This window comes from Psammomys obesus, unplaced genomic scaffold (genome assembly GCF_907164565.1).
Source record: "Psammomys obesus unplaced genomic scaffold, mPsaObe1.curated_primary_1811, whole genome shotgun sequence".
NCBI lineage: Eukaryota > Metazoa > Chordata > Mammalia > Rodentia > Muridae > Psammomys > Psammomys obesus.
In genome coordinates, this window is record NW_026591598.1 from 1179145 (window position 1) to 1204278 (window position 25134).

Consider the following 25134-nt stretch of genomic DNA (forward strand, 5'->3'; position numbering starts at 1 on the left):
CGGGCCGGGCCTCGGCGCGGGCGGCGGCGGCGGCAGCAGCGCGGGCAGCGCCCCGGGGCGGAAAGGCGCGGCGGCCGGCGCGAAGCTGGCCTGCTTGTTCTCCTGGATGGTCTGCATGGGCAGGCGGCGCAGCGAGCCCAGCGCCGGCGGCCCGAAGCCCCCGCCCCCGCCGTAGGCGGCGGCTTTGCAGCCGCCGAAGTAGGACGGGGTCCCGGCGCGTGCCCGCGGCCCGTACGCGTCCTGCGCGCCGTCCAGCAGAGCGTCCGGCAGCCCGGCCACGCCGCCTCCGTGCAGGCCCAGCGGGCCTCCCAGCTCGGCCAGTCGCGGTAGCTCGCCCGGGCAGCGCGCGCCCAGGGCGGGCGACAGAGCACTCGCAGGGCTTGGGTACATGAGTGGCGAGGACGGTGCCAGGGCCTCCAGGGCCTCGTCGTCCTCCAGCTCGGCCGCCTCCCCGAGCAGGGGTCGCCCGCTGCCGCGGAAGTCGGCCCACGCCTCGTAGTCGTCGCTGGCATGTGAGGCCGGGCTGGCGGCCCACTTGGCGGAGGCGGACAGGGGCCCTGGAGCCGGTGCGCCGGGAGGGCTGTCGTCAGGGCTCCGCTCTGGCAGGTGCAGCTGCTTCTTCTTGCTGGCCTTGCCCTTGATGCGCAGGAATTTGGCCCCGTTGTCCATGGACACAGCCCGGCGCCGCGGGGTCTTGCCCGTCTTTCCGCCCTCGGGGTTCAGCATCCACCACGAACTCTTGCCAGTGCCCTCGTTCTGCACGCGGATGAACCGGGTGTGCAGCGACAGGTTGTGCCGGATGGAGTTCTGTGGCCAGAGACAGGGGCATGGGAAGAGGAAAGCGAGGAAGCCAAGGGGGTGGAGGAGGAGGTGATGAGAAGATGGGGGGGGGGGGGGGGGGGGGGCGGGGGGAGAAGGGGGGGGGGGGGGAAGGGGAATGGGGGGGTCAGAGGAAGAATGGGAGGACATAGAAAGATCAATAGGGGTAAAGGGAGGTAAAAGAAGAGAGAGAGCGCAGGTTTAAGTACCACATTGGACAAACCCAAAACACTTATCCTTTACCCCCAAACATATCCTCGCCTTGACCTGCCCTGCCCTGCCCTGGCCCACCTCCCACGTAGATTCTGCCAGAGGGTAGGGCTGGGCTTAAGGGATAGGGCCCACTTTGAGCTCTACTCTGAACCTGTGCCGCCCCTCAGCAGGGGGGCAGGACCCCATCTCCCAAACTCCCAGCCAAGCCTCTGGAGGGGCTGGCTAGACGATGACGGGGCCCCCAGCAGATTATGTAAGGGCTCATGCCACTGCCGCAGCTCATTTGTCCGCCCCCCTCCCTCCCCAGCCTGGCATGGAGCCAGGAGCCCGAAAACCCAGGGCTCCAGAAATCAATCTCGCGGTGACTGATTAAGCCCTGTTTAGAACTAATTGCTCTTTCGTGTGTGGGGAGAATAAATTACCTGCTTTAATTTCGTGTCTTTAAAATGCAACTGCAGGTAGAGAGGACTGTTAACCCTTTGTGGGAAGGCCTGGCCAGAGAAAGCAGAAGAGGCTGGGGGTGGGGGTGGGGGTGGGAGCAGGACAGGCATAAGCCTATTAGCCTGAGACTATTTGGAGATTGACTTCCAACTCCTCTAAGCTCCTGTGAACTCCAGAGGCCGAGGATTGACCTAGGAGACCTCAGAGCTACTCCTGTTCAGAGGCTGCCTGTCCCTCTGACCCATCTGGCTCAGCTCTGTCCCAAAGCCCCTTCCTTGTAGACCTTTATATAACCTCGCACAGGTTCCCAGTTTACAGTCGTGAAGACAGCTTCAAAATGGGCTAAGAAGCTGGCTTAAGAAAGGCTCCATAGGCCTGTCCACTCTCCCTCAGTACCTCCTGGCCTTTACCTCTGTCACTCTGCCTATATCCTTAATCTCTGCTGTGCCAATGCCCTGTCCTGAGGACAGAGGAAGACACGGTGAGCTCATGGCTCAAGCAGCCTGACTTCCAAACACACCTGGTATAGAATTTCTGCTGGGCCCCCTCTCTGGTACCCTTGACCTTCCGATCAGGCACAGTTGTGCAGACAGCATGGGCCTGGCTAACTGGGGACTGGGCAGGATGCCTGGCTATTTGGTCACCTGGTTGTGTGACCATGGCTGCATATCAGCTCCTAAGGCTGTTGTATCATCCCATGAGCTAATGGGTGTGGTTTGGTGTTTGTGAACACCCCAGGTGCTTCTAAACGTCTGTCTGGTCAGCCCTCACCCCTAGACTCAACAGACCCGTTTGGTCACCATCTCCTAAACAAGACTTAAGCTGTGCTGGGCATCCACCACAGGGGGAGGCCAGCATTCCCCTATTTCATCCACCACATGACAGGCATGATGTAATTTGCCCACAGCCTCACAGCTAGGTAGTGATGCCAGGCACCACTCCAGCTCTGCCCAAGCTTCTGGACCCGCTCTTAACCTGCTAATCCGCCTAGGCACACCCTAACCACTAATCTGCCTGGCTTCTCCCTCCTGCCTCCTGTCCCCATCAGTCTCCAGAGATCCTTTCTCCTGCTCTTGATGTCTCACCAGGCTGGCTGTCTATGGCACTTTATGGACTTGGGAGGCAACAGCTGGAGCTTGCCAGCCTTGCCCTGCCTGGCTTCTCCTGGGGCCCGGAGAGGAGGGGAGCTGGACCCCCAGGGAGTGGTCTTCCCCCAGGTGGATACTGCCTTCCCTGGCCCGCCCATGCACCTGGCTCCCTGCCCCTCCTCCACACCTGTGTTCAGTCCCTAGGAGGCCTAACTCTCTTCCCCTCGGACTATCTGCCTTGCCAGAAGCTCCACCTCCCACCTTCCCAGTCCTGCTGGAATGGAGGTCCATCAGGCAATACTGCTTTAGGTCATTGTGTGTCAGTCTGGCTCAGAGTGCTGGCGGGGAGGGAGGGTGCTGCTAGGTAACGGCACCTAGACGGTACCAGTCCATTTGTCCCTGAGAGCCCTAAGCACTTATCTCCCATACTCATTATGCTAAACCCTATAGGGTCAGGGCCTGGGATCCTTAGTTCCAAATGAGGAGGGTGTGGCTCACAGGCTGAGCTGCCGAGGCCTCGAAGCTTGTGAGGAACTGAGCCAAATATGATTTCAGGTTGGTCTTTGTAGAGGACATTCCATTCTGCCATGGGCCAGGGAAGGTCAGAGAGTCTGCAAAGACTCGTAGAAAGCCTGTACTCCCATGTTCCTCAAACCTCCCATGCAGAACATGCCCAGGAGCCGCCCATTTGGAAGGCTGGGTGTGGGCTGCAAGGTCAAGACTGCCTACAAGCTCTGGGCTTCCTTTTTAGAACTTAGCCTGCAATTCAAGCACACCATCCCTCCCCTTCTTTAGAACCGTGTAAAGGTTCGTGGAGGTTTGCAGCTTTTTCCCCTTGTCCCTACCCTGGGCTCAGCCAGGAGGCTGGGAGTTCAAGCCCCAGCCTCATGCCATAGCTCTCTCCAAGATGGCCTAGGACCTGTCATCATAGGATATGCATCCAGGCCTCCTGATCCCCAACTTAGCACTCCTCCCACCCAGTCTACCAAGTCTGGCCTAGGGAATGTTCACCCTCCTCTCCAGGGCTGTCTCTTTATGCACGCTGATGACCTGGGCCAGCTGCACTCAAAGAGTTTTACAGTTTGACACTGGACAGTTTTTGAAGTGGTCTAATCTAGAAGTCTATACAACTCCCATCCTGTCCCGTCCTGTCCCCCATCCCCATCCATTCCCCCCCCCCTTCAAAGTAGGACTCTCTTCTCATAAATGAAAATCTGACGCAAATCTGAATTATTATACACACCGGCCCTCAGCATGGAGAAGCCCTGCCCATTCAGCACCTTCACTGTCCGTGAATGAGGCCCTGTGGGTTCCACCAGCCAGATGGATGGGGCAGCTGAGCTCAGAGAGGTGCCAGGCTTTTCTCTGGGTTACCCAGAGAGGTGGCCTGGAACTGAGGGGAGACTTAGGCCTCTGGCTGCTAAGCTGCCCTCTGTACTAGATAAGCAACAGGCCTGTGCCCCTGAGAGAGGCTCATACCCTCCACCTCAGTATATCTCCTTAGGGCCTGGACACCTGGTGCCAATCAGAGCTGCCAGCCAGCATCCAGTGGCAAGCGCTGATGACAACTCTGATTTGCCCACATGGCCTCCCGGGAGGCCAGAGGCCACGAAGGAGGGGAGGGGAGTAGAAAAGGGAGATGCCTCTGCCAGGCAGCAGTAACTAGGGCTCCCTCTTGGAGTCGCTTAGCAACCCACCACCACCAGCCACGGCCCAGGCATGCCCAAGTTCCCTCGATGCCCAGGGTTGGGCTCAGCTTCTGGGGCCTCCCACATCCCACATGTACATGTAGGCTTGGCATAGCCTCCTAGGGAAGATAGGACCTCCCTGATCTGGGGCCCCAGGAAAATGATGTTCGGGCAGAAGAAAGGACAGCAAGTTATTCATGCTACCCCGTTCTTCCTCAGAACCTGGGCCTGGGTGAATACCCTCCTGGGGCCCACCCACTAGGGAGAGATGCCTGACAGGAATGGCATATGGCCAAGAGCTTGGGCTCTGGCACTCAATCCAGATGCCAGTTTCAACCACACACACACACACACACACACACACACACACACACACACACACACAGGAATGGTGCAACCCAAAGGCAAGGTACTTTGGAACTCCAGTTCCCTCACCAGCTATGACTTCCCCCTTTGCTTTCCTGCAGCACCTTCACAGTCCTGCTTAACCACCAGAGATCCCTCCCTCCCCGCCTCAATGAACAAAGGCCCAGTCACAGCCCACGCGCCCCCCATGACCTCTCAGGTGTCACCCTCCACCCTCCCTCCTTTGCCTCCAACCCGCAGGCCCGATGCCCTTCCCCCTAGATGCTCATAGAGCTCGCTCATCTTCCTCTCCCCAGTCTAAATTTTTCTAAGGCTATCACCTTCTGGGTGAATACAGGTTGAAATGAATACTTAATGAACACTTACTTGAAAATCCTACATCTGAAGTGCTCCAAAATCTGCCAACTTTCAAGTTACAGCTTTCAGATTTGTGGGTTAGGGATGCTCAAAGTCTATGCAAATATCCCAAAAAATCCAAAGGAATTTTGTGATCGGAAACACGTCTGTGGCCAAGCATTTGTGGTAAGGGATATTCGGCCTCTATAATTTATTGATCCCGTTTTAGTGTCTGCTGGCCTTTTATTACTGTCTCGTGGCCTTAGAACTTCTGTGAGAGTAGTGACTTCCATTCCCACCCTTCCCTCGATTTTTTTTTTTCTGTATTTCATGTGTTTGGCATATACTAGGCACTTAAAAGTTTGTGTTCCATGAAGGGATAAAAGTCATACATACATAAGAGTGGGTTGTAGGGGGATCTGAGTGAGCCAGTCTAGGCTGGCACACCATAGGGACTTTTCCGAACTGGGCTAGGAAGCAGACTCAGGATAGAATGAGAAGCAAGCAGGGATTCAGGAGGAGTCGGGCCCTCTATGGTAGAGGAAGGACAGGCCTCCCAGCATGCTCACAGGCAGCTGTTGCCTTCCCAGGCCTCCTCCACCTGCTCAGATTGCCCCAGGCTGGCTCACACCCAGACCTCCCACAGCACCGTTCCCCTAGGCCAGAAGACACTCCAGGAGCTCCAGAGGGTCAGAATGACCTGACCTCGGTGCCTCCCACCCGGACAGGGTCTGATCCATCTGGAGGTGACAGCTCATCTATCCGTCAGGACACCCTCATCTATTCCCAGGACACCCTTTGCCCACGAGCAGTAATGCATTCATCCGACAGCACAACCCCATTTATCCAGCACACCGGTCCCATTTCTCCAGCAAGTACAACCTCATTTGCTAACAGCACTCCATTCACCTGACGGGGCCCCTCATTTATCCAGCAGGACACCCTCATTTATCCTCCAAGTCCGACACGCTCCTTCTCCTGTGGTGTGGCTGTGTTCTCTGATGGTGCAACCCAGCTGACCCAGCAGCGCGCCATCTCTCCTACAAGCACACTCCATCCCCCTGACAGTACAACCTCATTTATCTAATAATGCAGCCTCACCTTGCCTCCTAGTACCACCTCATTCCCTGACAGTACCACCTCGTTTATCTTCCGGTACAACCTCATTTCTCCTCCCAGCACAGCTTCATTCCCCAACAGCTCAACCTCATCCAATCTTACTTCTCTAGCCAGGACCTGCCAGGTTTTGGCAGAGGGGTGGAAAAAGATGAGTGGAAGGAAGAGAGAGCTGTCCCCTCATCTGGTGTCCCGGCCTGCAAGGGGCTGCATGACGCTTCAACTATATGCGCTTTTTCCAGACTGAAGCAGGGTGGGGGGTGGGGCCGCTATGGACTTCCCTTTTTAAGTTACTTGACCTAACCAGAGCTCCACCGCTATCTCAGCTCTCACTCTGTCCCCGCTGGGACTGTAGAGGGCCAACAGAGTGCATTCTGGGATGTGGACTTCTATGCTTTCTGCTGTTGTCCTGTGATTCTGGGAAGGGGGCATGAGGAAGGCTGTCCTGGGGCCGGGGCGGGGGCGGTGGTGGCAGACATTCAGTGGTAAGCCAGCAAATGTTTAACAAGCAGCTCGCCAGGAGGAAGGAAACCCAGCTGATTGATTTGTAGCTGTTGCTGCTTTGTGGCATGGATCCTCCCATCGTAGCCTATCGAAGCTGCCAGTGTGAAGTCACAGAGTGAAAAACTGGAAAGAAGCGCACACAATTGCTCTTGGGAGCCAGCTCAGCTCAAGCGTGCCGATGGCATGTGCTTCTGGTACTGAGGCAGGAGGAAGGCGTCACCTGCTTCGTGCCGGGTGTAGGCGAGGCTCTTTTATCTTGACAGTCATCCCACAGGAAGAGACCACTGGTTTACAAAGGGGAAATCGAGGCTCTGGTGAATTTAGTGACTCCCAGGTTGAAGCCCCAAAGCTGGAAGCGAGGAAGCCAGATTCGGGTCTCCGGTTATTAGACTCCGAAGCCTATGTTCTTCCTACCACTGTCCCACTGGCCATCCCAGGAGTCATCCCTGTATTGGCTCCCACCAATGACAGGATATGCAAACTCTGTACCCATCACTGCCTTCTGCTCTCCCTGGTCCCTGGGGGATTCCGAGATGGTGAGTTCAGTCCTGGGTCTTCCACTCTCCCACCCATCACCAGCAGGTGTAGACGACTCTACAGGCTCCATCACAGGCAAAACCTCGGCAAAACCTTAGGAGACTAACCTTGTCTGTGCGATGTTGACGATGTCCCAGCTCTAGATACCCCCCCCCCGTGCTTTAGAGACCACCTGTGGGTCTCTGATCTCCCTGCTCCAACCCCGGCACTCACAGGGAGGATTGCACAGACACAGCTCTCATCCTTCTTGGTTCAGAGCCCCAAGAACAGCCACAATTGTGGCTTACCTGTCACTCCATTCCTAGAGCAACCCTCCCCTAATCCCCTCCCCCGCAGCCTTTCCAGGAGCACACATCTGAGTCAGACAAACCCACAGCCTCCGGGGAAGGGGAGGACACTTGCCCTTTTGTCTGGGGTGGACTTGGGCTATTCAGTCCAGGCAGGCTTCCTAGTAGATGACGTCAAGATCTGAAGGCCATGAGCAAATCATGGGTGCTAAGGTCTGCTATGGAGGAGGGGTAAAAGGGCAGTGGAGGCAAAGAGCCACAAGTACCCATAAGTGGGCTTAGGGTCATCAGTGGAACAGCAGTGCGCAGCCAGGATCCAGGACAAACTAAATATTGAAGCAAGACATGAAGTCAAGGGCCAAACTACACAACCCTATTCCTCTCTCCCCTCCCTTCCCCACACACAGAAGAGCTCACTTAACCAGCCTCCACAAATGACAGACCAGCATCAGGAGTCCAAGCTCACCCCTGCTCCACAGCTTGGGCTTGGGTACAACTCCAGATACTCCAGAGCCACATTCTCCAAACCAACAGACCTCTCTGGGCTTCCACCGTCATGCCCACTCCTGGTGCCTCAGCACACTTTGTTCTCATGTTCTTGTCCCTCCTCCTCTTCCCCACAGGTTCTGTTCCTCCACCCAGGTCTGCTCTGGGCCCCTTCTGAACCACTCCCAACGAGCCTCAGAGCTAGCTAGCCTCCCCACAACCCTGGTAACGGCAGACTGGACTTCAGCTATCCCTGAGTCTGTCTCCTCCACCAAAGTTAGTGGGGGCCACAGGAAGTGTACAGGAAGTAGTGTCTGACTGCTTATGCCTGATACTAGTGCTAGGCAAGTCCTAAGACTCTGCCACCAGCAACCAGGGTCCTCTTGAGCCTCCCCTTTGGCACCGGTTTCCCCAGGGGCTCCTGCTACCATGGCCTCCTGTGCCTTCCTGGGAGCTTCCTCGCTCCTCAGGAGAATTTAGCATAATAAGGGGAAAAGACTACTTTTTTTTTTTCTTTTATTAAAACAGGGTCTCACTACACAGCCTGGCTGCACAGTCTTCCTGTCTCAGTTTCCCCAGTGCTAGGATCACCATGGCTGGGTAAGATCACCATATATTAAATACTATCGCTTTATCACCGTATGTTATGACTACATCACCAAGTCTTTGAGCCAACCTTCTGAGCTTAGTATCCTCATTTCACAGGTGCCAATCCAGAGCCTCTGAGGCACCTCTAAATCAGTGGTTCTCAACTTGTGGGTCGAAACCCCTTTGGGGTTTGCATATCTGATATTTACAATTCATAACGATAGCAAAACTACGGTTATGGGGTAGCAATGAAATGGCTTTATGATTGGGGGTCACCACAACATGAGAGACTGTTTTAAAGGGTCACAGCCTTAGGAAGGTTGAGAGCTACCGCTCTAAGGAGAAGCCTCGGCTAGGAAGAAGCTCCAGGGTTGTCCTGGAACCGAAGTAGGGCTGACCAACTGGCTCAGCTGCCCCTCCCCAGGACCTCTAGCTACAAAGCCATTCAGACTTGGCATGGCATCCCTCTAGTCTGATCACCTCCCTTATCTGCAGGCAGCTCCTCCCTGTTCCCCTGCCCAGGCCCTGGGAGCAGCTGCAGTGACCTCACTCAGTCAGCCCTGCCCTGAGCCCAGCTCTGGGAAAGGCCTAGCAGCTGTGCCCAAGCCTTGCAGGCTGGCTCCTGGGGGAGAAAGAGGAGGAGCAGGCATGGTGCCAAGAGAACCATCTGCTCTCCCAGGGGCACAGCCACCCGCACAGACACTGGCCTTGCCCCCAGAGGCTGCCCTTGGCTCTCTATTTCCACGACAAGGAGCTCCGAGAGCCCAGGGCAGCCCACCCAGACCAGGGCAGCAAGCTCATTTGCCATCTGTCTCCTGAAGCCTCAGAGGTCCTTCAGGACATACTGGAGCACTACAAATGTCCACTGAAAAAACGAACAAGAGCTTGGGTGAGCTCCAGGGCCAGAGGCCAGGGGCCGGGCCGGGAGTGCTAAGTGTGGCTGCCCCAGTCCCGGCCTAGCTGGCATTAAGTCCTCACTCTCCCTGCTGGGGCCTCCATCTTCACATCTGCTTAGTTGGCAGGTGCCTCTGGCAGAGGGCAAGCCCCTCCTCCCTAAGGCCCAGCTCAGGTTACAAGAGGAGGTGGTGGCAAGGCCAGCTGAGGACAGAGGAGGGGACAGGAGGAAGAAGGAGGAGGCCTCAGAGCTTCCCAGATTGCTGGAGGAGGAAAACCAGGAGCCAGAGTGGCAATGGTCTTTTCCCAAGGTCACACAGCCTGGCAGTGGGGCAAACAGAATCTAGTATGCCAGGAACAGGCATCCCTAGGCTTGAGGATTGCCTTGAACAAGAGGCTTTCTTATCTGTGAAAATGAGGATCCTTGGGGCTGGCGATATGTCTCAATGGGAAAGCGTTCGCTGCATACACACTAGGACCTGAGCTCAGCTCCCCAGTATCCATGAAAGAGCCAGGTGTAGAAGCATACAGCCCTAACTCCAGGGCTTGGGGTCCGAGAAAAGTAGATCCTTGGTGCTCCCCAGACAGACAGTCTAGGTAAAACAGAAGAGCTCACTAAGAGACCCTGTGTCAAAAAATAAGGCTGAGAGCAATAGAGAAAGGCACCACCCACGAACACCTGGTCTCCACGCACATAGCCCACCTGCGTTCTCATGCACACACAGAAACACGCACACATGCAGAGCCTTAAATCTGCTCCATATTCCTTGCAAGGCCACAAGGAAGGTTCTAGAGTCTCAGTAGTAATGGACCAAACTAAGGGCAGGGAGAAGATTGGGCTTCCAACATTTCTCACATGCTGCATTCAGGGACCAGAATAGAAAGGGACTACATGCATGCGCGCGTGCACACACACACACACACACACACACACACACACACACACACACAGAGTGTTTTCACAGGCATGCACAGGAAGTCCTACCCTATACACTGGCAGGCAGCTCTTTTCTTCACAGAGCAATGAATAACAGCAGTGACCTCTGATAAGAACTTTTTGGGGACTTCATAGGCATCTTGCCTGAAACTCTTAAGGAAGCTCAGACATGGCTTGTCATCCCATTTTGCAGAGGAGGTGATTAGCGCTGGATCTACCCAGGTCTCCAAAGAACGGAAGCAGAACCAGGCTCCGCTGGTGCCACTGGCTTCCCAAGCTCCTTGCTACACACACAACCCAGCTGGCCTCTCCAGAGTGTCTTAAAGCATGGTGGGCTGGCTGCAGAGAACTCAGCCTGGCACCTGGACCCTAACTCAAGCTCAGCCGCTGGTCTCACCCCGCTGTGCCCTTGCCACACCAGTCTCTCTTGAGCAATTTGTCTGCCGGTGTCATTCCCATCTCTCACTCCCACCCGGAGTGCCAGCTCTGAGTCTGAGCTCGCCTGCCATAGCAAGCCACTCTTACTTTTCTAGCTTCTACTCCTGTTGGGTTCCCTCTAAGAGCCCCAGGGATTTGACCCTCCCTTGTTTCCCTGCCTCTACACATCCACACCTGATGATCTGACCTTCTGTCCTGCCCTGACCTGATGATGTTTGTCCAGAGTTGTGTCTTTGTGTCTTCATCTCCCAAGCTTGCTCACTCAGACCTTCAAGGTTAGCACCAGTCCTGACAGCTTCCCACAGCAGGTGCCCACTGGCCTAGCCTTGGATTACAGTACCCTCAGACCTGGGTCTGTTAGCCAGGGAAACAGGAAAACTGGCCTGTCCCTGCCTCTGGGGCACTGTCTGGGAAAGGCAGCCTTGGGGAGCAGGGTCTACTCCCCAAGCTAGAAGCTCCTGAGCCAAACTTCAAGAGAGAGCACAAACACAGTCACAGGGGCAGAAAGCCAGCTTGAACTGGCCTGGCCAGAGTGCTGAACCAAGGTGAAGCCAGCCCGGGGGCATTCCAGTGCTGCCTCACATAGTTGAAGCCTCTTGATTTCTTTCTTAGTTTCCTCATCTGCTAGTGGGATAGACAGCCACAATAACAGTACTATAAATCAACTGTGAAAACTCAATGAATGTATCATCTGTTGGCACATGGCAGGTGGGATCCCGAGCTAGAAGTTCAAGGTGGCTAAAGCAAGTGTCAAAGGACTGAAGGGGGCAGGAAATGTTGACAACGTTGGGGGCTGGGCCTGGAGAATCGCACCAGGCTTCCCAAGGATGGACAGACAGTGCTGGGCTGTACAAATGTTCTCTCCCACCAGTGGGGACCCAGCTAGGGCAGATCTGTGACTGTCACTCTCTTCACACACCAGGCCCAGAGCGCATTCTGAGCATCAGCCTCCAACACCTCCCTCTATCCCGCATCAAAGGCTGGGAGGAGCAGCACGGGCCAGTTCTGCCTGTGGCTCCCTTCTCTCTTACATGGGGTGATGCTGATACATTGGATAGGCATAGATGCTGGGGCACCAGCTCAGGCCACTGAAACTGATGCCATGGGTCCAAGTCCCCAGGACAGTAGGAAGGAAAAGGAGCATGGACTCAACTAGGAAGCAGGTTAGGGAAGAAGCTGATCCACACAGGGTGGGTAGGAGGAGGCCGGGAGTCTGGGAGGCCACCATCTAAGAAGTGACTTCTGAATGCTCACCAGTCATACCTGATAAAACATAGATCTGAGCTCTTGCCCAAAGAATTGAGGTGGGGGTTGGAAAGTGTGACAGTGAAAAGCTTCCGGGGTCTCTCTGATTATAAGCCGGGCCTGTGGACAACTAAGGATCCTTGAGGAGATGCATTGGCTCCCAGAACCACCTGCTTGGTGGTGACTTCAATCAAAATACTCAAGCCCCCTGGCTGTTTTTTCCAAAGGGTATCCCAAGGGATCAATCAAGGACAGCTGCCTCAGTAGGCACGTGAGGATGGCAGTGGGTGTGGGCTGAGAAACTAAGCGTTGAGGGTGCCTGAGCATAGAGGTGGCAGGAAACACAGACGGGAGGTGGGGTCCAGAGAAGTCCAGCAGAGGGCCCAGGGACCCGGAGTAGTTTTGGCTCTGTTGGCTTCCAGGGGGAACTTAGTAGTCTGAGAGTTCTAAAACAGACCTTGAAGATTTTGGAGCGGGAAGGCCAGCTACTCTGTGGGAGAGAGACGGCACCGACAGTGGAAGACAGTGGAGAAATGGGGCAGAAACAGATAGGTTGGCATCTAAATCTAGCCTCTGCCTTCTCCCAGCTATGCCTTGACTTCCTCAACCGCAAAATGGGACTACAAATGCATACGTGGCAGGATTAAAAAAAGGATGAAATGGGAGAACATTTGCAAATGATAGGGCTGGCTGCCTAGCACCCAGTCTCTTCTCATTCCCCTTCCCATAAGAGGCAGCCCCCTTAGAGACCAGGAAGGCTTCTCCTAGTAAGGAGGGAGGCCCTGGGGGTAGGGTGTGGGAGGCCCCACCCCCACACACCACCTGGCCCCCTCCCACCTCCACATATGGGTTGGGGGGTGGGGAGAGGCAGCAAACAGCCAAACCCTCCCAAACAGGAGTGGGTTTCCATGGTAACCGGGGTGCCAGGAGAAGGGGGGTGCTCCAGATCCAGCTGTCCCCCCCAAGCACCCTCCTCAGGCCCTAGAGCCCAAGCTGATGCCCACCCAACACCCTGAGCCCCCCATCTGCCTGCTCTGGGGACATCTGGGGCTGTCAGGCACACTCCCTTGTGCTAGCAGAATGGTTGCCACCTGGGTATTGCCATGAGCAGGGACAGGCATCTTTAAGTAGGAGGCTCAGGTTCAAGACTATCCACACTCATACTCACAGGTGTGTCCAACAGTGAGAAACCCTTGCAGTACCATGAACCTCTCGGCTCCTAGCACCAACAGGTTTGTAAAACACAGGACCGAAGGGCCTGGAGACTGTGTTAAGGTCCCTTGGACTCATGGGGGAGGACCCTGAGGACCAGAACGAGAAAGGGAGGATTCACTCCAGCTCTCAAACACTGAATCATGTTCCCCACAGCGGGCTCTGCCCGCCCTTACCTAGCCCTGACTCCAAAAGACCACAATCGGTGACACCTGCACACAGTGGGTGACGCTTCAGGGCTCTGCCAGGGAGAACATAAGCCTTTCCAGGGCGTGTCTTGCCATTAAATGGCAGCCCCAGAGGGGAATTCGTTAGAGGAGAGGGAGGGAGGCTGGCACCTGCCTCATACTCTCCAACTTCCTCAGTGACTCAAAGTCTGACCTGGGGATGGAAGGGGCTCTAACGGGGAGGTGTCAGCCCCACACTCCCCTGTGTCCCAGTCACTCAGCCCCTAAGCAGGAGGCAGGTCCACAGCAGGTGTAGGAGAGCTCGTGGGTCTGCTTAGAGGCTCACTGCCACCCTCCGTTCCTGACCACCCCTCAGCCCGAGCTAGGCCCGGACAAACCCTAAACCTAGGTTGATGGCCATTACCAGCCACCCCTCAAAAACAAGAGATGGTGGGCCGCAGGAAGGAGCCCCAACCCTTTCCAAATCCAAACCCTTCCCAACAACAAGTAAGGTACCCCCACCCCTACCCAATGGCGTGGAAAATGCTAGAGTTTGGGGGGCTAGAATTGGGTTCTACTGCTTGTGCCTCGTACTTGCTAGGCATGTGACCTCAAGGCAAGTCACTTCCACATCTGGAGAAGAGGGCAGTGGTGAGAATGGGAGAATGGTGAGAACGGGCAGTAGGTGGGACACGTGCTTGGTGCATGATGGTCCTTTCACTAGCTCTGGACTCTCTCTGGCAGGGCCTCTCTGCTTCTCAGTTCCTCCGTTCGTTCCCCTCAGCACTACACCCGACTGAGTCCGGAGGCTGTAGCCCTCAAGGTCTGCAGAGAGCCCCCACCCGCATCAAGTGGGGGCTGGAGGGTGCTGAACTTTCGAACCCACAAACCCCCCGCGCTGTTCATTACCTTAACGCGAGTTAAAAATAACCGTCTCATCTCTTTAAATTAGTCTGTCTGCAATTACCGCCTGGCACGGCGCTGCCCGCCATCGTCCCGCTGGAGCGGCGCCAGGTGGCAGGCGGGGCCCTCACCCTGTCTGTCGGTCTGTCTGCTGCCTCTCGGCCCCCACTTCCCCCGCGGCGCGGCAACCCCGGAGGCCCCCAGCATCCCAGCCTCGGGAGCTCCCCAACTTGTGTGGGGTGGGGGCCCGGGTCGCATAGGGCCGGCCCAAGGAAGCCGAGAATTGGGGAGGGGGGTCCGGGCACAGCGTCGGGGGAGGGGCGCCGGGAGGCCCGGGAAGCCGGAAGGGCCCGCAGCGCGCCAGCGCTCGTGGGTGGGTGTGAGCAGGTGGCCGTGGGAGTCTGCCGGGCGTGCCAGCAACTGTGCCAGGAGCGGCTGGCACGGGCTCGTGCCCAGGAGGCGGGCAGCTGCCAGCCCCTCGCTCGTGCAGTGAGGGGGGGTGAGGACACCCCCCCAATCGGGACTCACACCGCCTCCTCCCGCACCCCCACAAGCCCTTGGGGCTGGGGATCCCCGAGGACAAAGGAGGGGGAAGGCGCCCTGGTGGAGAGGGCTGAGGGGAGGGGGCGCTACTCTCCAACCGCTGCTCAGCGCCAGGAGCAGGACCCTGCTGCTGGCCTCTGGGATCAGCCCCTCATTCAAGCCCCCGCCCCACCTGGAACTTACAGGGCCAAGCCTGGGCCAGATGGGGCTAGCACCCGCCTTCTGATCCCACCCTCCAGCAGCTAAGCTGCTCCAGCCCTTGAGGGAGAGGGGAAGTCCCCATCCACTGGGCTCCTCCCCTCTGGGCCTAGGGACAGAAATGGGAGGCGCCCAGGCCTGGCCTGGGAGCTCCCCAAGGACTGGCAGCCAGTTAACACAAAAGGAGTTGAACAACTCCAGAGGCCTTCAGTGGAAGGAGTGGCAGGACCGTGCAGCCAGGAAGGCTTCCCGTAAGAGGCCAAGGCCAAGGGAAGGTGGAGCTTATGGAGCAGCTGAGAGGGAACCCGAGGTTTTACTCTGAGAGCCACAACTCTTGGACCAGTCCACTCCTGGCAAAGCCCTGACCCCCAGGCCTTGACACCTTCTGTCCCCAGGGGAAGGGGACTAGCCCTTCTGGTGGAATCCCAAGTAGTCCTAACTTTCCAGGCCTTTGACTGGTTTGGGTGCTCTGAGCCGGTGGCTGTCCTCTGCAGCGCTGAGACCCCCACTCCTCGTCACAAATGGGACTTTGGGGCAAAGGCCCAGTACATCAGCCCTTCCCTTCTGGAAGAGAGCACTCGAGCTTTCCAGGACCACTTTCCCCGACAGCCTGGGTTTTAGTCTACAACTACAAAGCCCTCCAAACCCGGCAGGCACCGTCTCTCCTTCCTGTCCTTGGACATGCAGTCCCTTCACCCCTCGCAAAACTACCTCCCTAATTTTCCCTAACCAAGAAGACAGTCCAGATCAAGTGCCACCTCCTCTATGAGGGAACATCTGACTCCCTAGAACATGGAACCCACTTTCCCCCCAAACCCTTGCCTCACCCACCAGCCTTTCCAGGCTCAAAACACAGGGTTAGAATGTGGAAGCTGCCTCCTGAAGGTGTGGCCAAGAACTTAGGTCCCCTTAAGGAGTCATAGTGCACCCCCCCCAACTCACATGGAATCAAGGTTTTGTGCCTCTCAGGGTTTCAAGGGCAACACTTTTGTGGAGGATGGAATAGGTGAAGGGATAATGGATCCCCAGCCCTGGCACCTGAGGTGTTCCCAGCCTTGGTCAAGCTGAGATTAATTGCGAATTGGAGATAGCTCCTCCTCCAGGCCTCTGGAGGAATTGCCTGGGAGTGCCAGAAGGGGTTCAAGGGCAGGAAGTTACAGGAATGAGCGAGAAAGGAGGCACCCTGGGGGAGCAGAAGGGTGAAAGGGGAGACAGCGTGGATTAGATTCCTTCCAGAGCAGAAGCCCAAACCTGGGCCTGCGGGCCCAGTGCCCCAGTCCAGGTCTGGGAGTGAGGTATGGGGAGGGCCGGTGTGTCCCCAGCAGTGTGGTGCAGTGGGCAGACAAGAACCTTGGGCCCTTGTCCAGAGCCTGCTGCTTTCTGACACCCTCAGGAGAGAGTCCTATTACCTCCCAAGGCCCCAGTCTCACAGTTTGAGAAGTGAACTCATGGGGCTCAATTATCTCCAAGCACACTGCCATCATAGCCCAAGGTTTATGTCTGCCCTGCTCAAGGCCACCAGCATCTCACTCTCACCAGTGCCAGCACGGACATGTTCCAGAGGCTCGGTAGGACCTGCAGAGGTGGCACGCCTGGGTTGGAGTCCAGCTTGCCCGTTTTCTAGCTGTGGGACTAGGGTGGTTGCCTCTTGTGCCCCGGGCCTCAGAGTCCTCCCCTATAAATGGTTATAGGTAAAACCCAGCTCCGGGACTACTGAGAGCTTTAAGGAAACGGGAAGAGCCTGGCACAGAGCTTGGCCCCAACGTGCTTGCTCAGGGAACTACAGCTGTCTCCTGGCTTCTAGCTTTAAGTCTCTGCTTCCCATCTTCCCCCAGTCTCCTTCATCCATCCAAACCCGCTCGAGCTCTGCCTCTTACAGGAAGCCCTCCCAATCTACTCTTTACACAACCCACATCCTCTTTCCCACCCACCCATCTCTTTACTCTCACTCCACGTTCACTAATGGCTGCTGGGACTGGACTCTATGTAAGGTGCTGTGGGTACAGAATGGTCCTGACACTGATACCTTCTTTCAAAGGTGAAGGAGGGAGAGAGAGAGAGAGAGAGAAGCAAGGCACACGATTGCTCCACAATGCATGCCTCAGGACCAGAAAAAAAAAAGGGGGGGGGGGAGTCCTGAGCTAACTAACAAGGGTTAATGGAAGGCTTCTTGGAGGAGGCATTGGGGCTCTGTGCCCCTGAGGACAGCGACTACATCTCCAGGAAGGAGTGGAAGGGTGGACTCAGGAAACAGAAGGAGGGGGGAGCCCAAGGGCAGGACACACTTGAGAGGAAGTTATGTTCAGGTAGGAACTGAGCTGCGGGGGAGGATGGAGACCGGGTGGGATGAGACTCGGGTCTGCTCCTCTGTCCTGTGTTCCTGCCCCATAACGGTCAAGGAGAGCCAAAGAAAATGCCAGCACACAGCCACCCCAAGAGCCACAGGCTCCCAGAGCAGGACAGTGCAGCCAACTGCATGTGGAGCTGCCCATGGACACAGCCCCTGACCTCTCTCCTCAGACCTCACCCTGCACAGCCTCCTCCCCGGAGACAGGCATGTCTTCCTCGCAGTGGCTCCCTCTCCCACAAGTGGTGCCCTCAAGCCTCCTCACCCTCAAATGCATAAGCTGGCCCCATTTCCCAACAAGATGGCCAGAGGAGGAGCTGGATCTAGAAGCTACGATCCAGTGAAGCCCCCATCCAAGCCTTCTCCCAAGATGGCTCTCCGCTTGCCGCCGCCTGCCACTGAGGACTCCCTCGGGCACCCCACTCCTTAAGTGCATCTGGGCCCAGAGAGCCAGGGAGGTGGGAGATAAGTTGCCTCGAGTGGGTAGAGATAGACCCCCCCCCCCAGGCCTCAACAGCTTTCCAGTACCAGCAAGGATCACTAAGCGCCCACCCCCATGCTGTACCAGGAAGGGGCTGACAACACCTGCCCCATGAAGAACTCATCTCAGGTGACCTGCCAGGCTTTTCACCCAGACTACTTGGTGCTCCAGGATGAACTCTTGACACCACAGAAAGAATTGCGGGGGCCCATGGTCTGTTAGCACTCTTCACCACAGGGCCGGCTCCAGGAAGGGCAGGGAGGGATTTGGGAGGGGAAGCAGCCAGGAGCCCCCAGGTCATGACTCGAGCTCTTTAAAGCGGGTATCCTGGTGGAGAGGGTAAAACAAGTCACACAAAGCAAAGGGGGGCGCCCCGGAATCCGTGGCCTGGAAATGAGTTGTGCTACTCTGCCCTCAAGGACAGGCTAGAGGTGTTTCTCCGGGCTGACTCAAAAGGGTATCCCCCCTACCAGACCTCCAATCCCGCGCTTCCTTCCTAGGGGCCATGAATGAATACAGCTGCTGCGAGCACGCCCCCGCCTGTCAACAGACCGGCCCCACGCCCTGGGCGCGCACTCCATGACCCCTAGTGGTGTTCCAAAGCCTCCCTCCCTGTGGCCTGCCCGGAGCCCGGACGCCCCACCTTCCAGCCGGCCGAGCTGTTGCTGTCGCCTTTATCCTTGAAGTAGGGCACGTAGCGGACCATCCAGTCGTAGATCTGCGAGAGCGTGAGTCTCTTGTCCGGGGCGCTCTCGATGGCTTTGGTGATGAGGTCGGCGTAGGAAAGGTTCCCCCACGCGTTCCGTCGGGAGCTCTTTGCTTTCCGCAACGGTCCGACCTCCGCGCCCAGCGGCGGCGCCGGGGCCATCGCTGGGGCCGTCGCCCTGCGTTCCGGCCCGCAGTCTTCGGAGCCCTCGGCCACCCCTGCGCTCAGCGCCCCGTCTTCGTCGCCGGCCAAGTCCGGCTGCGGCAGGGGCCAGGTACAAGAGCGCGGCCGGCTCTGCGGCGCGAAGTCCGGGTCCACGTCCACCTGATGCGCTCGCAGCTTCGCAGCCATGGTCCCGCCCGGCTCGGGCGAGGCAGGGAGGGAGGCTCCGCCGAGGGTGGGCGCGCGGTTCTGAGATCTGCGCGCCCCGGGGAGGCCCGCGGGAGGGGTCCCTGGCGGGCGCCGGCTTAACCGCGGGGCGCCATGGGCCGGGGCGCGGAGGCAGGGGGCTGGACGAACTGGCGAGCACGGAGGGAGGCAAAGACCCAGGCAGTGAGGGGGCGGCGGCCCGGGAGCCCAGCGGGCACACACCTCGCCCAGCCCGGCTTCTAGCACCTGCCGCCTGTCTGTGCTCGCAGCCACCACCGCCACCGCCGCTGCCGCCGCTCCGCGGGCGCCGGTCCCGCGCGCGGGCCCCGCTCTCCCGGGACGGAGCTGGCTTGCACCATGCCGGAGCCCGAGCCCGTGCCAGAGCCCGCTCCGCCGCCGCCCGGTGAATGCCGCCGCCGCCGCCGCCGCCGCTCCGGCTCCAGCGCCAGCTCCCGCGCCTGCCGCGCTCAGCGCCGGCTGCACCTCGGGATGGGCGGGGGACGGGGACGGGGCGGGCCCGGCGCAGAAGGAGGCGGGGCGTGCTCGCCCGGAGCCGCGGAATCCTTGCTTACTGGGTGCCCCGCCTGCAGACTGTGGGGGGCGCGGAGCTCCCGCTAAGGGCGACCCCACCGAAGCCCCGCGCGCCACAGCGCCCCCTAGGGAGCAGGCGAGAAGTGGCTGGGCGGCCCCGCCCCCTGCCGGGCTCCGGGGGAGGGCGACGTGGGGGCGGATCCCGAGTGCTCCCATTGGTGCACAGCGGGACTGTCCCGCCCAGAGCCTTCAAAGGATCCCTCCCAGGAGCGCGTCAGCGGGTTATTGTTACAACCCGGGGTTTCCCGGGGCAACAGGAATAGGGCGGGACTCAGAACACTGGTCCCTCCCCTCTTCTACCATCCCCAGAAATGCCCCGCCCTCTGTTTCTAGACCCCTGACGTTTCCAAGTCTTTCTTCCAACAGCCAGACCAAGCGTTGATCTAACTCTCCTCTCTTCTTTGTGCCATGGACCGGTCTAGGAAAAAAGAGTGGTTTGATAAATCCTGGATTGTAGGCCAGCCGTTGAACAACCCACCTGTTCTGTGTGCAAATGGAGCTTTCCGCGTTTTTACCGTGCTTGCAAGCACAGTTTTAGAGCTTTGGTTCTCAAAGTTCAACGTGTGGCATAGTATTGGAACAGATCCCTGAACCCCGACCCTCGAGTTTCTGGCGGCGGGCCTGTGTTGGGGCGGAGACTTCGCATTTCTAGCACGCTCACAGGCACTAGGGACCCCACTTCACAAACAAGAGGCCGTTGAAACAAGTGCTTACCCCCAAAGTTCAGAATGGTTGGGGTGGGGGGCAGGCAGGGTAAAACACTCATTCATTAAATGGGTCTATTGAGCATCTTCGTTGCTCCTATCTCCTTCCAGAGCACCAAACGGAGACAAATGAGGTCCCTACTGTATAGCCAAGTAGAGGACTCAGATGGTAATGCCATCGTCACGTGACCTCACAGGGAGCAGCTCCTGAGAGGTTACGCAGTCCATTACCTCATCCCAAAGGGTTCGCCAGGCTAAGTCTCCAGTCACCGCTCCATCTGCCAGCCTTTGCTCAGGCTATGCCATTTGCTCACATTCATCCATTCCCATCCACAAGGCCCACACCAAAACTCAGCTTAAACATCAACCTAATTCTGGCACCTCTTCTAACTTCAACTCCCCCACATGCCTGACTATTCCCTACTTGCCCAGACACTTGCTGCCCCGCCAGCAGACCTTCATGTCCCTTTGGCTCTGTATCCTGTTTTGCCAATCAGGAAACTGAGGCCCAGAAGGGGGAAGCAACCTACCAGAATTAGCATGGCCAGCACCAAGATTCCAAGTTTTAACCCCCTCCTGGCCAGTACCTGCTTCCTGAAAGGACTGGAGAGGTGGCGTAGTGAAAGAGCTACGTTCTCACCAAGGGAGACAGGCTCCTCTCTAAAAACTTCCTTCCTTCAGATGAAAACCGAGGGCGAGCCTGAAAGCAGAGTGAAGGCAGTGCTTTGGCTGCAAGGGCTGGAGGGCCACCTCTAGGGCCCCCCCCCCCACCAGGGTTGGACGCCTGCAGACGAGTGGCATGGTATTAGCCTGAGTCACATCCCAAAGGCAAGTGTGGCTATCCTGTGAGCTACCCCCTTACCTAATGCGCATGCCCCAGCTGCTTCTGCCTAGAACCATTTGGGGCTGAAATCCCTGCTGGCCCCTCCCCACAGTTCACAGGTGTCCTTCTTGCCTGGGGAGCCAACGCTGGGCCTGCTTCTCGAGATCCCTGTAGGCCAGACAAGCTTCCTGCCATTCTTGAAGTCAGGCCTGGCTCTTAGTGTGTGACATGAGAGCTTGCTGGGGACCATACCAGGGCTGGAAGAAACTTAGCTGGGGGCCCTGGCACAGACTGCCATTGCAGGGCTGGGAAGCCAGGTTGGCAGAAATGCCCAGAGGCTGACTCAGGAGCTGCTCTGCCCCTGCCTGCCTAGTGGCCACAGCTGCTGCCTAGCCTCTCCTCTGGGGCTTATGTCTGGCACAGTCAGCTCCCTAAGATATTCACGGGGGCAGGGGGGCACACTGACTTTGTTTTTCATTCACAGGCTGGCCCCTGCTTACACACTCATCAGGAGGCAGCAAAACAGTGATTTAAAGGAGTATGGCAAGCCATTTAAGTCACTGAGCAGCTTGAAGCCGTGTTTCCTACCCTACCAGCAGGTATCACCACAGTGCTGAATTCACGGGACATTGGAAGTATGAAGTAAGACTCAGAGTCAGTGCAGCAATGATTACTGTTCGTGTGGCTTTTCCCAGCTCACATGCTCTCCGCTGCTCTCCGCTGCACATTCACTGACTCACGCGTGTGTTCACTTGCCAAATGTCCTATACTCAAAGCCTAGCTATGTAACCTTTGTCTTCGCATAGTTTCCGTGTCCAGCGGCTCCCCTCGCCCCTCCCCCATGCAAGCTCTCCAGCTCAGTGCCCCTTCACTGCCACCCACTCTCTCATCCATTCTGCTCACTGACAAGCTCCTACTTGCTCACCTTCCTCTGTTTCCTCCTTCCACACACAGCCACACTTGCTTTCACACTTCCTTCCCCAGCAGGAACTTAGGCGTGCAATTTTGATGCACACATACTTGTCCGCTTGTATACCTGAGCCGTGTGCTTGCCCGAGCAACTCTATCATGCTTGTAAAGCCAAGCGATGCCGGGAGCCTCCTCGGAAGCTCAGCTGGTCCACCCTTTCCCAGGCCAAGCGTATATATACCACACACTATCCCGACACACCCACCTCAGTGGACACCCCCAGCCTGACCCCGTGAGCTGTTTTCTCCCACTGCTTCCTCTCCCACCTCAGCCCCTCCCGGCTCTCAGAATAGCCCCTGCCACCACTGCTGAGCTGTCAAGGCCCTCCAGAGCCTGCATCCCGCTGCTCTGTGCCAGCTTCCTTGGCTCACTCAGGGGCAAGTGAGGACAAGAGGGAGGCTCCTCTGAGTTCTGGTGTGTGTAGCTGCTCTGCGCTCCAGGACCCCTCTTTCAGAGCCCACCTGGAAGGCAGTCGGTCTTCGGGGTCTGCTGCTGCTACTTGCACCCACCCTGCCAGGGTCCACCGATCTTCATCCTTCTTGCAGTATGAAAACAGAGAAGGGCTCAGAGAGAAAAGGGCTTTACTCGGACAGAGCCAGACCATGGTAAAACCCATCTGGCCCTCCTAAGATTCTCAAGAGGACCCTTCCCTAAGCCCCAGTTATCAAACAAAACAAACGAATGAAAAAAAGCCGCCCTCCTGACACCCAGCAGAGCCTGGTTGACATTTGATGCCACAGTGGCAGGGAAAAAGAATAGCACAGGGGTGATGTCTGAGGACACCTCTGGAGGCAGGGGAGGGACTGGTGTCCAGAGGAGGCCTCCAGGTTGGAAGAGGGAGTGTCTATGGAAGGCAGAGGGGACATCAGGACAGCTGGGAGAACCTCCAGGGGAGGCTCATGCCTGGCCCAGGATGGGACAGCGCCCGGAAGTGGGTGGGGCTGAGCTGAAGAGGCAAGGCTGAAGGGGCCTGGCAGCATGGAGGGCCCTTTGAGAAGAACTAAGGCCACTTCAGTTGCTTCCACAAACTATTCCCGGAGCACAGGGTTTGGGGAAAGCAGCTCAAATAGCCACTGAGGAGTTCCTGGGAACATAGGGACCAGGCCCAAAGGACCTGGTGTTCTCTTTTGGCCAGAGAACTGTCCACCAATAGGGATAGAGAATCAATGCCAGAGTGAGTCCTTACCGGAACACACCCTCCCTTTCCATCCTGCCTTCTCCTGCCCTCAGTTCCGTTGAGAACTCACTGAGTGCCAGCCTCTGCGGAGCTCCTGACTGAGAACCTGACTCCTTGGGGGAAAGAACTTGGCCCATCCCGTTCACAGCTCTGTCCTTAGATCCTCAAGGAGAGGCTGATGCTGAAGTAGGAGTGCAGCACAAATGAAAGCATGAGATAACACTATTCTTAAAAGCGCCGGGTACATTTATTTCTACTTTCTGAATGAGAGAAAAAAGGCTCAGAGAGAAAAAAAAAAAAAAAAGCAAGACTCCTACCTCCCTGAGACTCAAACTGTGGTTAGGGCGAGGTGTGTGTGTGTGTGTGTGTGTGTGTGTGTGTGTGTGTGTGTGTGTGTCCAGGGCACACATGTGAGGGCTATGCATGGGTGTGTATGGAGGTCTGAAGACAACTCTGGTGTCAGTGCCTGCTTTCATATTGAGGCATAGTCTCCTTCTGGTTGTTCACAGATGAGTATGCCAGGCTAGCCGGCTTGTAAGCTCCTTGGGATTCTTCTCTCTCCTCTTCCCATCTTGCCTAGGAGTCCTGGGGTTGGATACATGCTACTTATGTCTGAGTTTAAATGCGCTCTGGGGATTCGAACTCAGGTCCTCATACTTTGCATGGCAAGCATTTTAGTCACTGAGCCATCCCCCCAGCCTTGGGTTAGTTTCTTGTGGTGCCTAGGATATGCTTCTAGTATGGGAAATGAGCTGAGAGAAGGGAAGTCACTTTCCTTTTCCTGAGCCTCTGTCACCTTATCGTGCAATGAGGACAGTACTTAACGGGGTCTGATCATGGGGCCCGGCCAGAACCTAGAGATGTAGCACATTGGCACGAAGCCCTAGGCTTTGGGTCTGAAGCGCTACATGAACAGCACGTGGTGGTGCACAGCTTTCATCTTAGCACTAGGGAGACAGAAGCAGGAGGATCAGAGGTTCGAGACCACCCCCAACTACACAGGCTATTTGAGGCCAGCTTGGAATATACGAGGCACGATCTCAAAATGAACACCAAGCCCAGAGCCCACCGTGGAATAAATGTCGAACAAATGAACCTACCCCTCGCCTTTCTCCTTTGCTCTGAGTTTACCTTAAAGCCCCAGCCCTGTGAGTCTTTCCTCCTTCTGCACCATGGAAGAAGGCACACTCACTTGCTGGGACCACCAGAACACAGCCCCACAAACTGAGTGGCTGAAACAATGTGGGTCCGTTGTCTCCCAGCAGTGGAGGCTGGAAGGGCCAGGGTTAAGGAGGTGGCAGGGCTGTGCAGCCACTGAAAGGCTCTGGTGGCAATGGCAATGCTCCGTGACCCTATCGTGGGGACACAGCACCCCAGTCTCTTCCTCCCTGTTCGCTAACAGGGTGTTCCGCCCTGTCTGGGGGCCATCTCCTGTTGCCTGTCTCCGTGGCTCATCGTCCTGTGAAGGAGAAGGAGTTCCTGCCATTCAAGTATATGCTCCTCTTAATTCTATTAGTTAAGATTTTATTTCCAAATGAACAACACCTGGTAGGGTTCCAGGAAGGGCTTACATCTGAAGGGGTACAAGCAAGCCCAGAAGCCAACGTGTCATAGAAACTGTGTGGGATGTGGAGGCAGGAACGTCTACATTTCAATTTTGCCTTCTTGCTAAGCTGCCTGACTGAGCGTTTGAGGTGGCTGCCTCACCAGCCTCTCACAGCAGTGACAGGGGAAACGGTGGTGTGGGTAGGATAGAATAAGGACTGGTGTGCCCCACAGCCTCCTTGCCCCTTTCTTTTGACCTCAAGTCTAGTATCATCTCTCTGATTCAACAGTACTATCTGGGCTTTAGAGGCAAATGCTCTTGGCTGAGTCATTGGTCTCTGAAGTGCGGGGGCAGACAAGCTGGTCGTCTCAAAGGTAGATGGGTGCAAAGCTCTGAGGTTACTCTTCAAAATACG

At 56.9% G+C, this 25134-nt stretch overlaps 1 protein-coding gene across 1 annotated transcript in view; it reads right to left on the minus strand.

Annotated features, from left to right (window-relative positions):
- The window catches only part of Foxo6 (forkhead box O6), a 20256-nt gene extending 954 nt beyond the window's left edge, over positions 1 to 19302 (minus strand). The window contains exons 1-2 of the mRNA XM_055611217.1: positions 18478 to 19302; positions 2 to 807 (exon numbers count right to left, since the gene is read on the minus strand). Of these exons, the coding sequence (XP_055467192.1) occupies positions 2 to 807; positions 18478 to 18891 (1220 nt within the window). The 5' untranslated portion in view covers positions 18892 to 19302. The remainder of the gene's footprint in view (position 1; positions 808 to 18477) is intronic.
- Between the last annotated feature and the right edge of the window lie 5832 nt (positions 19303 to 25134).